The 19,128-nt window shown below is 37.2% G+C and overlaps 1 protein-coding gene across 3 annotated transcripts in view; it reads left to right on the plus strand.

Moving 5' to 3' along the window:
- The window catches only part of LOC150093134 (choline/ethanolamine transporter flvcr2a-like), a 203,069-nt gene that overhangs the window by 145,671 nt on the left and 38,270 nt on the right, over window positions 1–19,128 (plus strand). For all 3 annotated transcript variants that reach the window (XM_090413323.1, XM_090413325.1, XM_090413322.1), the window contains exon 7: window positions 7,219–7,322. In XM_090413323.1, coding sequence (XP_090269449.1) covers window positions 7,219–7,322 — 104 coding nt within the window. The remainder of the gene's footprint in view (window positions 1–7,218; window positions 7,323–19,128) is intronic.

Raw genomic sequence — 19,128 nt, forward strand, 5'->3', positions numbered from 1 at the left:
ACAACAATTCTATCCTTCCATTTTCCTGTAACATTGTGTTTGGAAAGCAGGAGACCATCCTGGTCAATATGCAGGGTGTGACCAAATGAATCTGTGTCAAGGGACCTATCCCTCTTTACTATTCTCTCATACACCTTTCCCCAAATTGGATCCTTCTTCTGTTCTCAGATTATGTGGTGCTTCTCCCATATCTGATGCTCAAGGGGAGTGACTTTGCTCTTGTCTAGTACATTTACTCTTAACACGGAAGGAAAGGCATCATTCCCTGAACTCTCATTATCTTTATGATCCGAACCCAATGATCTAGATAGATAATCTGCAACCACATTTTTTGATCCAGGAATATATTCTACCTTTAAGTTAAATTCCTGCATCTCCAATGCCCACCGGATGATCCTCTGGTTCTTGTCTTTCGTTGAAGAAATGAAGGAGAGAGGTTTGTGATCGGATCGCAGGATACATTGTTGGCCTAGGAGCATGTACTTGAACTTCCATAAGGCATAAACTATTGCCAGCGCCTCCTTTTCTATCACTGAGTAGTTCAACTCAGAAATGGAGAGTTTTCTGCTAATGAAAGTGATGGGCTTAAATCCTTCTCCTTCATTTTGCTCTACAACAGAGGCTATCGTATCAAAGGAGGCATCTGCTGAAAGATAGAACGTCTGTCCCAGTCTAGGATACGTCAATGCCGGAGACTGCGTTAAAGCAAGGTTTAGAAGACGATGCGCTTGCTGTTGCTCCCTTCCCCATTCAAATTTCTTTCCCTTTTTTGTCAGCAGAACTATGGGCTCCATTAATTTCAAACATTCTGGGATAAATCTTTGGTAAAAATTTACCATGCCAAGATATCTTCTGACTTATCTTATGGTGGTGGGAACTTTGGCCTTTAATATGGCAGATACATTATTGTCAGTGGGTTTTATCCCATTCTTACTTACCATATGGCCAAGATACTCCACTTCCTTGAGGAAGAAACTGACTGCATTTCGAATACTTCAAAGAAAGTTGAGCTTCGTTCAATCTACTCAAAACTTCAGTCAACAGTCTACAGTGCTCTTCAACACTGGATGAATAAACCAGGAGATCATCCTGGAAGCATATCACTCCCTCTCCTAACATCTCCGACAGGACAGAGTTCATCAATGATTGGAAGCTCATGGCTGAGTTCCTTGCACCCTGAGGAAGGCGGCACATTTGGTACTTTTGCCGTCCGGTGGTGAAGGCAAAGTATTTCCTGTCTTCCTCCCTCAGAGGGATTTGGAAGTAGCCTGAGTTCAAATCCAATTTTGAGAAATATTCAGCTCCTTCCAATCCAATTAACAAATCCTCAATTCTGCATACAGGGAAGTCAATGGGTTTGTTACCTTGTTCACCTCCCTCAAATCCAGGACGAATCTCATCCCACCATTAGGTTTCTCTACTAGTACGAAAGGGCTGTTCCATCGGGAACTTGACTTCTCTATAATTCCAGCCCTTTCATATTCTAGCAATAATTTCTTGAGATTGTCCATGTGCTTGAGGGTGTCTAGTACTGCCTTACGTATACAGATGTATCCGAGGTGACCTGGACAGCATGTTGGATTTTCTTTGTGCATGACAGAGAACTGACCTCTTCTGTGAACACCTTAGGATATCCACGGAAGACTGACTCAAAAAACTTCTCTATGAGAACCCTGTCCTGCTCTGAGTTTGAGTGTTTACAAGCGTCTGAGGTCAGCTTTCTTCTCCACATATTGGTATTCTCACCATTATCGTTAGCTTCAATTTCCATGGTCATTGCTCTCTCATTAATTGGCCCTGTTAGGCATTCGGGCCTGTACTCCTTCCCACACAATGATAGTGTCCTATTGGAGAAGTCACACACGAATTGATTCTCTTCCAGAAAGTCGAGACCCAGTATTACTTGACTCTTAGTGTCTGCCATCTCAGGAAGTACAACCAATTCATGTGTGGATTCAAAAGGGAAACAAGGTATAGAGATTTTAGTATTGACCTTTAATGTTGAGCATAGCTCAACTTTTGCAATACCAATGATCTTGATAGGCTCGGACAACTCAGTAAGGTTATCATTGCTATCGGTTTGGAATTCCTTGACTAACTGAGTTGGAATTACTGATATATTAGCTCCAGTGTCGAGGAGAAATTTGCAGGGGGATTCCTCCAACTGAACCTTCTACCAGGGACAGAGGTCGTTCTTTCCCACCTTCGCTATTGAGACTGATTGCATTTTATGTTCTCTCCTTGTTTTATTTTTATTCCTCATTGTTACTTTACTTTCAGTTTTCTCTAATCTCGTTTCACACATACTGGAAACCATTAGGCCAGAGTTCCCTTCTGGGATAAAATTTTTTTCAGGGCCTATTAACTGTTTTTCTTTAATTTTCATCCTTAGGAGTGAGGCCTGAATCATTTCCTCTACTATCTTTTCTCGTTTTATGGCTAGAGCCAAACATCCATCCAACTCTTGGGCCCCTTTCTTAAATATCACCTCCCTCAATTCATTACTTAAACTGACCCTAAACTGTTGGAAAGCCAACCATCTCAGATGGGATTCCTCTTCTGGGGAGGATGTTCTCATTTCTTTAGTGATGGATAATATTCTGTTTAGAAACTTCATCACTCCTACACCATTCTCTTGTATGCAGCAGTACAACTTTCTTAAAACTTTGGGACTTTTTTCCTTTGGAGAGTACTTAGATGTTAGCAGTTGCTTAAATTCTAGGTACTCTGTGGTTTTTCTTATCATGGGGGGGGAGGAGGATAGATATGCTTCAGCCTTACCTACCAATTTGCTGCGTATTAATATGAGTAACTGAAAATCACTCCAGCTAGTAAGCTTTCTTAATTCTTCAATATATTCGAAGAAGGATACCACATCATCAGTGTCTTCCCCAGAATATTGTGGAATTACCTGAGCAGGATTTATAGATCTAAAAAATTCCTCGTTATTCATGTTGGACCTTGTAGGCAGAGACATGTTGGTACTTTGGCTCACACTAAATTGTTATTAAATATTCTAATTACTATATTAATTCCTGCCTGATATGAATTCAAAAACCAACTCACTGTGATTGATCTATTGCTAGTTTTCGGGATCGAATCACATCCTGTCGGCTAGCTGCGCCATTTATGTTATGACGTTTTCTTATCCTTTGTCTTTACTATCCTCTCGACTCCATCATTTATTCGTTGTTATTTTTATGAGCAGTAGTTTTGAATTCATATAACATAGGCATATCAGGCAAGTACATGAATGAAACAATTTAATGAGCTTTAAGGTGATACACTATAATACATTTCAAAACAGAATAATATGGTTGCACTCAACTCAGATCAAAAGCTCTAATTAACTTGTACTTATCACACATACTAAATCTTATTAACCTTAAATACAATCATAAAGTAAAATTCATAGATTATCATTAAGCCATTCGGATACACGTGGCTATCAGTGAACACATCAACACAATTACACTTTTAGTTTAACATAATCTTGTATCTATTCGGCCTTTTGGGCAAACAATTCTTAACACTGTTTCGGACACGTATCTAGTTGTAGGCTACTCTTACAGTTCTTTAAGTTTAGTCCAATTTAAACGTTCACAGAGGAAATTCCCTCTCTTCTTACAACTGGAATTAGTATTTCAAAAGTCTACATTACCATTTCTGTCCTTGAATTCTTAAAACTTGTTCCCGCCTTGTCTAATCATCAAGGCCTTCAAATGTAGTTGCTTTGGAGGATATCTTCCGTAGATCTGTGCGAGTAGAATCTCCGAGGGAAACTTGGGAGGTGGCACGGTAATGTCGCCTTGAATGGACGGCTCAATTTAGTCCCTCCGTCGTACGACAACATCACAGCTATCCTAGAACACGGACATAGCTTGGCCCAATACGAACGCTACGACAGACGAACTAAGTGCCTTCCACGACTGGCCAGGGACTTCCCTCCTACGACGAGCAGGACCACTCCGAGAGATCAGGAATCCAGGAAGAAAAAAGATCTCGAATCTTCATGCAAGGCCTTTTTGTTTAATTTTCTCCTCTCAGTAAATCTCTATATTTGCAATACGCGCCAACTCGGTCACGTGTGTCCACGTCAATCACATTAGCTCCCTCTATTATTTTTTTCGCATGTGTGTCTGCCTCCTATTCCTGGAAGACGCTTAGGTTTCCCTTTCCAATACTTTCATAATGCAGGACAGTAAAGTGACCCTTGAACCCTGACTCACAGGCTTTACTATTTCAGTGCAAAAGGCTGGTTTTTAAAATGGATTTTGCCAGCTTACATGGATTTCTATTATCAGGCCCACACTTAATACAGATTATATTTAAACACTTTATACAATTTTATACAATTCCTTAAAGTTTATCTTGACTTGTATTCACAAACAACTTATTTTTTCTATTGCCAACATTCCATGTTCTCTGCCTGAGTAGAATTAATGTTGTGACCTGAATATTTAAATATAAACCTTTTTAATGCTTATTCAGGACACAACAAGAGTAGAGATCATAGTGAACTTTATCAAGATTGCAGTTTAGGTCGCATATATTGGTGAAATGTAAGTCCAGTGTTTTGGAAAATATTTTTGTTTGTTGTGAAGCACATGTTTTATAAAATATGTAATTGTCAGCTAGATTCATTTGCTTCATCTGTTTATCCTTATGCAAATTATTCTTGAATTTTGGCTGACCGAATTTTATTAAAATTTGCATTTGACTCTCTACAAAAATTTATTGAGCCCTCTCAATATTTATTGTGATCAGACTATTGCCAGGAGTGCAAAGGGGGAAAACTGTGTCAAAATTATATATTACAATGACTTGTAATTGTCAGCTAGATTCATTTGCTTCATCTGTTTATCCTTATGCAAATTATTCTTGAATTTTGGCTGACCGAATTTTATTAAAATTTGCATTTGACTCTCTACAAAAATTTATTGAGCCCTCTCAATATTTATTGTGATCAGACTATTGCCAGGAGTGCAAAGGGGGAAAACTGTGTCAAAATTATATATTACAATGACTTCTCTATGGCTGAATGGGGATTTTGGACTTAGGATGTACATACTATGCATACCAGTCATTGAATTTAGAAACTTTTATGCGGATGTATGTAAATTTCACTTATGCAGTGTATATGTAAAATACTTGGTCACATGCATCACCGTGTATTCTAGGCAACTGTTTAAGAATGCTGCTTGTTGATAATCATCAGTAGTGTTGATCACAATGGGAGAAACAAAGGATATTTTGGAGTTTGATAAAGAGCTTATTGTGGGTGCCCATCTGGCTGGAATCACAATTTTGAAAACAGCAAAACTGAATGACTTTCAAAAGGTGAAATATCCCATGTGTTTAATCAGTGGAAAAATAACCTACATTTCTTGTTTAAGAGGCATAATTGTGGTCCTAAGCGAGAGTTAGAAACGAAATTGCTATTGTCTGAGAAGGCTTGTATGGAGAAACAGAACTACCTGTGTGCAGCAATTGACCAAATCATTTAATGACGGTTGTTCCCAACCCATATCTCACCAAATTATGCACTGATATTGAAGAGCATCAGTATTGGCAGTTGCAGATTCCTATACGGAAAGCACTGATTTCTGCAAAGAACTGGAAAGATCATCTACGGTGGTGTCAGGAACACTGTGACTGGACTCTGGAAGACTGTAAAAAGTCATGGTCTGGTGAGTCATCATACACCTTGTTCTGTACTGACGGCAGGCAGAGAGTTTGTTTGGAGCCCCATGAAAAAATGAATCCAGCTTGCTTTGTAAACACAACTCAAGGTTCTGGAGGAGGTGGTATGGTGTGGGACAGGTTTTAATGTTGCCAATCAAGTCTACAATGTTGACTTTTTATCCAGCAGGTGATGGTTGTTTCATGGATGACAGTGCTATTGTCCATCACATAAGAATTGTTCAGCAGTGGTTCGGCAGCATAACAGTACCTTCCATCATCTTCCCTGGCTACCACAAAGCCTGAATCTGAACTCCATTGAGAATGTATGGGATATGTTAGAAAAACAGATCCAGGAGCAAAGTTCTCTTCCATCAAATCAGCCACATAAAAGACTGTCTGGTGAATGACTGGTATGTTATAGACGTAGATGCAATCCAACACATTGTGAAATAAATCTATGCCATACCATATATATGCTGTAATTCGGATAAAGGAGGTCCAACAGGGTATTAAATAAAAGTTGGAAATTTAGTAGCCACTATGTGTAGAATATATATAGAGCATATAATTTGATAAAATGAACTGATAGTAATAATTCTGCACTGATTGGATAGAATTTAATGACATTTTTAGTATTTAGATTTCTGTTAAATCTTATTAAGATATTTCAGTTTTGATTTTAATCAAGCTATTTATATATTAGAAAAAAACTTTTTTTTTTTTTTCACTTGTTATACTATTAGTTAAAGATGCCAAAAAATTATACTCTTGATGTAATCCTTTGCATGTGAAGTATCTTCATGACTAGGCTACTTATATATAGAGGCTAATGGCTTCATATCAATTGCCTTATATCCCATAATGCAAGGTACGTATTCTTATGGGCATGTATAATGCTAAATATTATGGGATGGGCCACTGCCCAGACTAATTTTGACCTTTATTGAGGTGAAACAGTAAAGGGATGCTCATCATAGGCCTAGAGTAGTTAGTATAGGGGGGTGCAAGAGAGCCTGATAATGTTAGGAGAAAGAAAAAACAGATAGTATGAGAGAGAGAGAGAGAAAAGGCCTTGGCTCTTTTATATCATCATACAGCTAAATCTATCAGTTTTCCTTTTTCACCAGTCTCATGCAGATGAACAACCAAAAGACCAACTAAAACTAAAGTGCAAATATGACTGATACCTAGGTGGTTAGCCTAATTGAGTTAACCACCTTGAGTTGGCCTTCTCTGCTTGGGATTGCTCTCCAGTTATCCCTGCAATTGACCATAAGACCACATTGAACTAAGATGATGAAACCATTTAAAAAACCTCTCATAGTAAAAATAGATAGAATTTTATCTCCTTCTGGTGAATATTGCATAATACAGGTGGTCTACACCATCTAGCCAAAAATTTGATATCTCCTAGAATGCTTTTTTTCACATACAAAAATCGTCTGACTGAACAAAAAATTTCCACAATACAATATTATAAAGCATTTGTATGTCATATTGCTGGTTTTCAAATTCATGTTTCTTTCTTTTCAGGGACAAGAACAAAGTGCTGGTTGGATCGGAACAACTGTTGTGATATCTGGAATGGTTGGTTCTGTTATCTGTGGAGTAATTTTGGATAAGACACATAAGTATAAGTAAGAAAATAGTTGATATTTTTATGTTAGATTTGGATGACAGTCTGTTGTTATGACTCTTTAAGGGATTGAAAATCTTTACCAGTGCTGCCTATATATAGAGGGGCAGAATTGAGGCAAAAGCAGGTGACTAGTGGTGTGTCACAAGGTTCAGTGCTGGGACCATTGCTGTTTAATTTATACATAAATGATATAGGAAATAACCTGAAAGGAAATATTCAGTTGTTTGCTGATGATGTGAAATTAGATAGAGTAATAGTTAATCAAGACAATGTGGAGAGCTTGCTGGACGATTTAAATAGGCTGTCAGTTTGGGCAAAAGTTAATGGGTGTCAGTTTAATGTCGAGAACTGTAAAGTTATGCATTTTGGGATTAGTAGATTACAAGCAGTTTATCTCATTGATGGCACTGTACTCCAGGAAATAGCTGAAGCTAGAGATTTAGGGATGGTGGTAGACAGAGAGTTAAAATTTAGAGGACATATTGCTAAGGTAGCACATAAGATTACTTGGCTAGTGAAGAACACATTAACAAGTAGAGATAAGGAAGTTGTAATTCCTCTTTATAAGGCCTTGATACACCCACATCTAGGTCACTGTGCTCAAGTCTGGTCCCCCGGGTTTCTTGGGGATGTGGAAGTGGTGGAGAGGATTCAGAAGCAAGTGACCAAGATGGTGAGTGGCCTGTGGAATGTTCCCTATGATTATAGATTGAAGGTGTGTGGATTGCAAAAGTTGGTTGATATGAGAAAAAGAGGGAATATGATAGAAACATTTAAGTCAAAGGATTTTATAGGATAAATGCAAGGGAAATGTTTCAGCATTTGGGAATGACCAGAACAAGGGTCATTCCTGGAAGTTGAATAAATGTGGGGTCAGTAGGGGTGTGAAGACTACAGTTTTTGCTTGGAGAGTGGTGAATGAGTGGAATGGGTTGCCACAGTCAGTTGTAAGTGCTTTTTCTGTTAATGGGTTCAAGGAGAGGTATGATAGATTGTATGGATAGATTGGGTCTCCCGCAATGAGTCTTCAGACTCCATGAAGGTGGCCGTATAATAATAATAAATGGCAGGACCTTCCTGAAACCTTTAATCCATGATATTGCAAAGATAGGATGTAGGGGCAGTGTAACATCTTTGCATCTTGGTGTTCTTCCAGTGCTATAGGATCCTTTACTATCACCATGGTGCACTTAATGTTTTTAACTATTTACTATTTCTGACTTTAGGTATAGTTTGCCTTGCCTTACTAGTACCTCTGTGGGTTCATCTTTACACAATACTAAGAATGTTGAGTACTTGCTGTTCTTTGTAATTAAAATGTTAACAATGGACATACTAATTACAGTGGAGCTTGTCTTCCTTCAAGCTCCATTGTAAACTGAATAATTAGTAGTGACTCAAGAAGTCTATGAAGTTTATAAAAGCCTGTCAACAGCATTTACATATTGCTAGAGAATGCTGTTAATATTTATCTAATCATATCATTTCTGTGACAAATCAAATCATTTAATGCTGGAGATTCAAAGGCTTTCATACAGAGACCTGCCATCCAGTTTGGGAGAAGGATAATAGCATCCTCTTGGTCATACTTGAGAAAACACCTTTCCACTGAAAAGATTTTGTGTAATGAACAGATGCTGAAAGAACAGATTTAGAATTTATGGAAAAAACATGTTGTTTAAGACCTCAGTTTTTTTTTTTTTTTTTTTTTTTAATAAAGAGCAGGAATCATAAATGAGCCTATTTTAATAAGGAGCAAGGAGGAATCAGCATTCATTGAGTTTTTTATATATAGGATTTAGCCTTGCCAAAATGGCATCACAGCAGTCTACCATATAGTTATTATTATTAATATTCAGGTGTCCGCATGGAGTCAGAAGACTCGCTGTAGGAGATCAACACTAACCTTTATACACACAATACATATACCTCTCCTTAAACTCATTCACTGCTCTCCAAGAAAAAAAAATCTAGTTTACACAGCTTTACTAACCTTACACCCCTTACACAAACGCCAGGGATGATCCCTATCTCATCCTTATAGAATCCCTTTAATAACTTATAAGTTTCTATCTGATTTCCCTCTTTTCTGCTTATCAACTAAACTTTGCAACCTACACACATTCGATTTATCCTCATTGGAAGGATTCTACTTATCTGCTCCACCACCACCTCCTGATTCCCAAGAAATCCAGGTGAATAAATCTGTACACAGCTGTCAAGATGTGGTTGAATCGTAGTCCTAAGGGGTTCTATAAGGAGGGATAATAATTTCCCTGGTAGTGTGTTTTTCAACTTCTAAGTAATCCCTTGACCTATTTGTGATATGTCCTCTGAACTTCAACTTTCTGTCCACCATGATCCCATAAATCATTAGCTTCATCAATTCCTGCAATCTAGTATCATCAGTACATTATAAAATTACATAAAAAGATTACATGCACAGTATGTAATCTTTTCATCCTAAGTGCATAATTAAATTTTGCATAATTAACTTGACAACCATTATCCCTCACCCCCAGAACATCAATTTATTTAAATCATCATGCAGGATATCTACATCACCTATATCATCTATTGCCCTCTGCAGTTTTACATCATCAGCAAACAGCTGAATATCCCACCCTTAAATAATTCCCTGTATCGTTAACATCATCCTGATTTAAGCTCATGCATAGACCCACACCTCACCACGCAGGCATTCGAAACTGAAAATCTCACGGTTATAGGTTGGTCAATCCTTATTCCAGGAGTGTCCTATATCTGTAGATGCATATTCACAGGGCCAGTTTGTCTGTTCTGAGGGATGGAAAACCTGAGTTTTCAGGTGAAAAAACCCTTGACCTCCATATAAGACTCGCTAAACTTAACTTGAGTTGAAAGAGACCAGATAAAGGTTCCTCACATCTTGGACAGGAATCGAATCCAGGTCTTTCCGACCAAAGGGATTGGTCTATACCAACTGAGCTAAGGAGGCCCATCATTAACATACAAATTAAAAAGTAGTAGTGGTCCTAGTACAGAGCTATGATGCATTCCACTCATTGCCACTTGGTGGTATTTTGGAATAAGTTGACCTAAATGTATGCTTATCATTTTTAAAAGTAATTTCCTAAATAAATTTCCTTAGTAAAAGCACAGCAGCAATTTTTAAAAGGATTAATACCACTGAGAAACCCACAAGTACCCTTTAAGTATTCAATAATAGTTTTTATTCATATAATATTGGCCAAGTGCCCACCAATGTCTTCTGCAGAAGCAAAGATAGATAGCTGAACAAAGCCCTGTGAAGACAGTGTTCCGGGCATATCTAACCTAACACACAGCACAGCCGACCAACACTGATAAATCCAAAGATACTGTCACAGCTGTAGACTAGACATTACAGACACCTAAAAGTCTGCTATGTGATTTTTGATGCTAATGGTCATGTGCTCACTGCATAAAAATTGAGAAATTGGCATATTAACTACTTTTGAATTTTAACTCAGCCTTTCTTCTTCCCACTGTGCCTCCTTTCAGTAAAAAAAAGAATGTTCCTGAACTTAGAAAAATGCACCAAAAGCTTGGAGCAGTGTCTTACTGCTATTGACAAAACTTTCTCCTACAAAATGCATTGTTAATGTCTCAAGCTATGCTGAAAAATGTGTTTTGAAATAGTGTATAGTGTGGCTTTTTTATCATAAATTGTGCTGAATTTTTTTCAGTCTGAATACGAGTGTTCATTGTTGTCAGAATTTTTGTTTGTTTATATCATATTTTGCTATTTGTTTTGTTCTCACTTCTTCTGCTTCTGAAACTGGTGTTCGTAAAAAAGTGCATGTCAGCTGCACAGGAAGCTTCAGCATGAAGATCAAGTTCTGCCTTGGATTTTTCCCAGTGGATGCAATTGTGAAAATTGCTTCACGTATGCATCAAAAAATGAGAAAGATTTATGGACTGTTAAGGTAAACAATATGTGAAAAGTCGGTTGATAGATTAGAGTAATTAGAAATTTGAGCAAGAGTCAGGACAGTAGTAGTAGAGGAGCTTAGGCAAGAGTTAGTGAAAATGAAAAGTGAAATGAAACATCTGGAAGATTATATTAAACATTTAAAGAAGAGATTGGCTGATGAGGAGGAAGTTAGTATTGCGAAGAAAGAGTCAAAAGATAATTTTATATCATTATATGGCGACTCAATCATTAGAGGTGTGATGACTAATAAAGTGCACAAAACATGCTTTCCTGGTACAATGAAACAAATAACTGATGCATTGCAGAAAAGGAAAGAGCAGGCATAAAAATTAGTGGTAGTCATGGGCAAATGACTTAGTTGGGGAAAAAAAGAATGTCAAGAGAGACGAAGTTGTTGCAGCAGGTAAAGGAATATAGTGTGTTGCCCAGATATGACAATAGTGAATTGAGAAGGAGAGCAGAGATAATGAATAGTAAGATGTCTGAGTTGTGTGAGGCAAAGGGGTTCAGTTTGTAAATTTATGGAGTGAATTTGAAGGAAAATGGCATTTGTAAAGGATTGTTGGAATAGTTTAAAGTTGATGGATTGCATTTGAATGGGTTTGGTGTTGGGCATTTATTTAGAAAGGCTATTGTGTTCTGAGAAGGCACAGAGTCAAGAGGTTAATGTAGTAAATGATAGTGTCTACTTGTGAACCACAGCTTAAATGGATTGTATGACAAGAGGAAGATGGATACGAGGTTGAAGATGTGGTTGCATCAGCACAAGGTAATGGAATGCATAAAGTTGAGGAAGAGACAGGTATGAATGGAAATCAGAGTGTCAGGATCAGAGAAAAAGGAAGGGTCAGACTGAAGAGAGAGGTGTGGTATAGCAGCTAGAATAGAGAATGTTTGTGCTGATAGAATGGTCTCAGAAACACAGAGATTATTATGTTTTGTACACAAATGTAAACAATATTCAAAACAAGACAGCTGAGTTTGTTGCATTGATTGAGTCAGTATACCCAAAGATAATTGGAATAAGTGAAGCTTGGTTGTCTGAGGAGGATGTGATGTCAAGAATAGAAATGGAAGAATATATAATTTTCCAGAAGGATTGGAATGTGAAAAGAGGAGGGGGGAGGGTGCTGTTAATGATTGCAGAGGAATTGTGTCCACAAAGTGTGGAAGTTGATAGTACTTCCACAGATTTTGAATCTGTGTGGTGTGAAGTTGAAATTAACAGACTAGTATATCTGATGAGATTCTGTTATAAGCCAGGGAATGTAGAGAATATTGATTGTGAAATGTTTAGGCAAATTGGTTTGACATGTAAAAAAAGGTGATCCTGATGGAACACTTTAATTACAGGAATATAAAATGGAAGGAGGAATTGTGTATGAGAACAAGGAGAGTGAGTTTGTTGAATTTCTGAGAGATAAGTATCTTAAGCAGCATGTGACTGAAGCAACTAGAAGTTTTAATGTTTCGGATTTGGTGATAACCTCACAAGATGTAGTTGTTAATGAGGTATTGACACTGCTGCTGGTTGGCGAGAGTGATCATGAGGTACTTGTTTGGGAAGTGATGAGACAAGAAAAGGTTGCTGCCAAAAATGGATGTATGTGGAAATATAAAAGCGGGTGATTATGGGAAGCTCTGTAGTCAATTAGCATCATTGCATTGGATAGATGAGTTGAACAGAAAAGATATTGACAGTGCATTGAAATTCAGAAGGTAGTATCTGACACAAGCAATGTATAACTGCATATCAAGGGTTAAGGGAATAAATAGAGTAAGAGTGAAATGTATGAACAGTGAAATCAAGCAAGCTATGTTGGAAAAGAAAATGCTATTCAAGAGGTACAATGCAATTGGTGATCGGATTCATGAAAGGTATAAAGTGCAGACTAGGAAGGTGATAAACATGGTAAAGAAAAAAAAAGATGCAGTATGAGAGGAGATTGGCTGGTCAGGCCAGGGTTAATAGTTAATATCCTGGAAGTTATGTAAGAATGTGGTGAAGAATTCACTGACAGTTTTCAATTTTTTACATGGAGAATTGTCAGTGAATGGAATGCATTACCAGAATATGTTGCTAATGCAAGGAGTATTAAGGATTTTAAGATTTGGTATGATAAATATGTTGTCAGTTGAATGACTCACAATGAGTCTGCTGACTTCATGAAGGGTGCAGTAGTAATAATAATAATAGAATGAAATCAATTGAAGACAAGCTTAAAATGATCTACGATCAGTGTTTCGACATAAAATAGTTGAAGCACTGATTGTAGTCTCATCGTGTCGATGGTGCATGACTCAATCAAGGTCGAAAAGAAAAAAAGTACAATGCCATTATGCTCAACCTTCACACTGAAAACGATGATATGCTGAAGGAAAACATCACCATACTAATAGAAAAATCCAGTTTTGTTTGCAGAGAAATCACCAAATACTACACTTCAGACCTGTGACACATTGGTGAGTGCATCAGAACTAATAGCAACTGTCAACAATCTCAAAGTCATTTCTCCCCAATCATGTATATGAGCCTGGTCTAAACTTACCTTCAGCCAATGTGAACAAAGCCAACAACTTGAAGAAAAATGACAAAGTTGAAAAAAAACATGGAACATAGACTACAAAATAGGAATACTAATGTGGAAAAGGAGTGCTGTCAGTAGCGAACTTCAAAACTAAAGGAAACATTGGTTTACCTACTTGGTCAATGATAAACCCTACAAAAACTTCCAGATCCAATTTGCAAATATGTGATCTTAGCTCCAACCTCAACAGTGTCCACTTTTACCTTCATTCTTCAAAATCCTACCTGCTTGACAGATACCCCAATTTCAGCCTCTCCAAGAATTACCCATTTCAACTTCCCCAAGTACACACTCTTCAATTCCTTCCAGCTCAAGGTTGCATATGTGCATATCTTTTGATATGCACATATGCAACCTTGGCATATGTGCAACATTAGCATTCTATATAGTGAGCATTCACCTTAGAATCTTGACTGTTATCTTCTTCAAGTGAAAACCTCTCTGCCCAACTATGTCAAATACATATGCTGTCTATGTATGTTGTCAAAGTATTGGATAAGTTGGTCAAGAGCAAAATACAGGAATGGATAGATGGAAATGGGATACTGTATGGAGGGGGGGCAGCAGGGATTTTGTAAAAGGTAGGTCATACCTCAGTAACTTGCTCACATTTTACAATACAGTGAGAGCTGAGTTGGATAAAGATAATGGGTTTACACTGATATACTGCTGGACTTTGCAAAGGCCTTTGACAAGAATACCACATGGAATTCTAATCAGTAAACTGCAGTACATGGAGATGACTATAGGGTTGGTGAGATGGATAGGAGAGTGGTTGATGGAGAGCTATCAGAGAGTAGTTTATTCAGAAGTAGAGTCCAAAAGAAGACCTGTGACTAGTGGCATGCCCAGGGCTCTGTTCTTGGACCGCTACTGTTTAATGTGTTTATTAACTATATTGGAACTGAGAGAAACTATTCAGTTATTTGCTGATAATGCAAAGTCAGGTAGAGCAATAGTTAATATAGATGTCAAAATTTTGCAGGATGATTTGGATAGATTGGCAGACTGGTCAAAGGAGAATGGAGATCAGTTTAATGTGGCAAAGTGTAAGGTTATGCATTTTGAGGTGAAATGATTACCAGCTGTATACCATATGTACTTCAGGAAATTGACAAAGTCAGAGACTTGGGAGTTAAAGTTTAGGGGGCACATATCAAAAGTTTCTAAAGCAGCTCATCAGATCACTTGGTTACTGAAGAATACTTTGATGAACAGAGACAAGCAGGTTATTGTTTCTCTTTATTGAGCTTTGATAAGACCCCATCTTGACTACTGTGTGCAGATCTGAGTGCCAGGATTTCTTGGTGATGAGGTGGAGAGGATCCAGAGGCAAGCGACCAAGATTGTAGCAGGTCTATGGAATAAACCTTACAAGAACAGGTTGAAGATTTGTGGGTTACAAAAACTTTTGATAGGTGGAAAAGTGGTGATATGATTGAGACATACAAATTACTAAGGAGTTTTTACAAGATTAATTCAGAGGAAATTTTTCAGAATAGGTGTGTTGGTGGAAGAAGTAGGGGCCAACCATGGAAACTGAGTAAGAGTGTAATTAGCAAGGGTGTTAGAACTAGGTTTTTTGCTTGGAGAGTAGTGAATGAGTGGAATAGGTTGCCAGAGTCTGTTGTGTGTGCCATGACTGTGAATGAGTTCAAAGTATGATAGATACTGTGCACATTTTGGATAGTTCTTGACATGATGTTTAGGGCCTCCCTCGATGAGTCTAAGGACTCCTTGGAGTTGCCTGTAATAATAATATTTCTCTCCCAATATCACCAACCTCCTCTGAACTCTGACTTCCTATCCTCTTAGTGTCCTTCAGTACAACTTTCCTATCAGTAAGGTTATCTTCCTCATCAATTTTAATGTTCACAATACCAACTGGCTTTCCTTCTCTAACTGCACAAACCAGATGGGTAGAGATGTTGAGACATTTGTCACCACAAATGACCTTACACAGATTGTTCACATGCCCACCAGAGTACCAGATATCTCCAATTCTCTTCTTTATTTTTGATACTTCTGGCATTCATGTACATGCATTTCAGCATCTACTTGGGCTCACGGTTAATCCTGCATAATATCATTGCCAACCCATTCAGAATTTGAAACTGTATCATTTCATACACTTATTTGTCTCAGGGATAGCTGAGACAAATAAGTGTGAGGGATTCCCTCACCCCATCCCACCCCAATACTTCTAGTTTACCCGATTTTGTACTTGTAACCTTTAACAACACTCTCTCCAAATATCTAACTCCAAAACCATTCAAATGCAGTCCATCAGGCAAGTCTAATACAAGTCTACAGGATTTCCTAACTAAATTGAATAAATGCTGTAATAAATTTGATATGAAAATCAAATCAACAATACAAATACAAAGGCTATGAAAATAGGCAGGAATGTTGAAACATGAACTGCGTCCTGAATGGGAAACCAACAGGATAAAAGTGAAACAGTTCAGCTGTTTACTCATTATTTTTAGTGAAGATGGCAAATTAAATATGGAAATAGGCAACAGAATTAGCAACAATAGTATGGTAAGAAATCAACAGAATACATTTATGTGGAGTAAGAGAATTTAGTCAAAACACTAAACTAGATGTATTATTATTATTATTGAGGTTTGGGCTTGAGGCTACATTGTGATTGGTCAGTGTATTTAACACTCTTGTAAAATTAGTGATTTTTATCTATTTTATTGTGATTTTCCCTTAGAAAATTAGTGTTTTATAGTATATTAGTACATTTTAGTGTTTTATAACATAGTTTTGTTAAGATATTGTGATATTAAATATAGTTTAAAATGGTGCCAAAAATGCACAAGAAATGTAACACTAAGAAGAGCAGAGAAGTCAAGAATAAGAAGGCTTGCCCCACTGAGGAGGTTATTGAAAATGAATTAATCTTCAAAATAGTGAAGTTAAAGCAGATTATTAGAGAGAAAATGCAGGAATTACAGAAAGGTGAGCAGCATTTGAATAAACATAGGGAAGAAAAGAAAAATAAGCAGCAGAATAAGAAACAACAAAGCATGGAATTAGGTTAGTAAGGAATGAAAATCAGGTAAGTAACGTTGATTGCAAAAAAGAAGGATATTATTTAGTATGCTGACTCTATCATAAAGCATACTGTTGATGAGTAGTTTATACTTCAAATTTTCCCAGAGCAAAAATTAAAAACATAGCACATGCAATTGAAAAACAGAAAAGAAAGGTAAAGGAGATCATAATTGTAGTAAGTACTAATGACTTAACAAGTGATAAGTTCAATATGAGGGAGTATATGAAAGGGTTGTTGGAAGAAGTGAGAAAGTGAAAATGGTTGGTATATTACCTTGATATGATAAAAATTAATTAAGAAGCCTGGCTATGATAACAAAACAATTCAGTGCATAGGCTGTGTAGGAGGAATGAATGTGTGGAGTGAATTTGAGAGAAGATTGGATTTGTATAAGAGGGACAACTTACACTTGAATGTGTTTGGTATCAGGAGTCTTGAAAAACTCATAACTGATAAGAGACTTAACACACAGAGTCAAGGAAACTAAATTATAATGGGAGGAATGGTAAGAAAAGGTTGTAAGAGCGACAATGTTATATAACTATGTTAATGATGTGAATGACCAACTGAGTTCACCTCAATGGTATCGATTGTTGTATGGGAAATATATCAAGAGTGTATGAAACATATAAAAAATACTTAAATGATGCAGTATCAGAACGTGTCCTGAGAATTCGAAGAATAAATAGGTTAGGAGTCAAATGGATGTGTAATCTTATCAAGCAAGCAATTTGTAAGAAAAGGATGATGTGGAAGGAATATCATCTGCATAAGGATGATGTCTGTTATGGAATTTATAAGCAGCAGGCCAGAAGAATCGCAACTGTTTTACGAATGCCAAGTCTGAGTATGAAAAGAAACTGCAAGCCAAAGATAACCCCAAAGAATTCTAGCGATATGCTGCAAGTAAAAGAAAGAATGAATATGAAAGAATAAACTCTACTGAATGCAGATGGTGTTGAGGGTGACAGATTCAGAAGAGGTCGTTCAACTAATTAGTGCCCATTTTGCTAAAAGCTATGAACCTGGTGTATGCAACATTCAGTTCACTGCTACCTCTTCACCGAATGAAGAAACTCAGATGTATGAGGAGGAGGAGGAGGAAGTATTAGAGTTGTTGCATAAACTGAATAAGAATTCAGCAATAGGGACTGATGGAATATCAGCACAAGTGCTAAAAGCATGTTTAGCTGAACTAGCTATTCCTTTAATCAGTCTATAAATTTTTTGAGTCTCAGAACAGGGACAATTCTGTAGGAGTGTAAAGAATATATGGTAATCCCATTGCACAAGGCTGGTACAAAGACTGATGTATCCAACTATCGACTTATCAATATCTCAGGAGTGGTGGTGAAGAGTTTGAAAATGCAGGTTAGGGCTCGCATTCAGAAATGGGTTGAGAGTGAATCTCTACTTTGCAATGAACAACATGGGTTTATTAAAGGAGGGTCATCTCTTAGCAACTTGCTCACATTCTATAATAATATTACCATTTAGCTGGATAAGAGGGAATGGATACACCATTCTCCTTGGAAATGGATACTTTTGGATTTTGCAATGGCTTTTGACAGAATACAGCATGGAAGACTGTTGCATAAATTGGAGAATATGTGTTTGAATTATAAAATATTAGCATCGATAACAGGATAGCTGACTGACATATCAAAAATTGGTATATGGGGGATGTGCATCTGCAAAATTGAAGGTAACCAATGGTGTACCACAAAGATCAGTCCTTGGTTCACTGTTATTCAGTTTGTACATTAATGACATTGGAAGAATTTAACAGGCTGCATATAGCTATTTGCTGATGATGAAAAGATAGGTATGTAATCAGGAATGTGGCTGATATGTAGTACTTGCAGAATGATTTGAATAGGCTGGAATTGTAGGCATGTAAAATGCTGTCAGTTCCATGTCACTAAAGGTCAAGTTATGCACTTTGGCATGATTATATATCCTATGTCGTATTATGTTGGTGGATTATGCTAGAAGAAACTGATCAGGCTAGGGATCTTAGAGTGTTAGTAGATAGTAAGTTGAAGTTAGGAGCTACATAGCAAAGATTGCAAATACAACTCAAAAGATAATTGCAATGCTGAAATTATCTTTAACATGTAAAGATAAGGATGTCATTTTGCCTTTTTGCAAGTCCTTGATAAGACATCACTTGGACTATTGTTCGTAGGTCTGG

This window comes from Typopeltis vanoorti, chromosome 24 (genome assembly GCF_054136105.1).
Source record: "Typopeltis vanoorti isolate ZY-2024b chromosome 24, IOZ_Tvanoo_1.0, whole genome shotgun sequence".
Classification (NCBI taxonomy): Eukaryota; Metazoa; Arthropoda; class Arachnida; order Uropygi; family Thelyphonidae; genus Typopeltis; species Typopeltis vanoorti.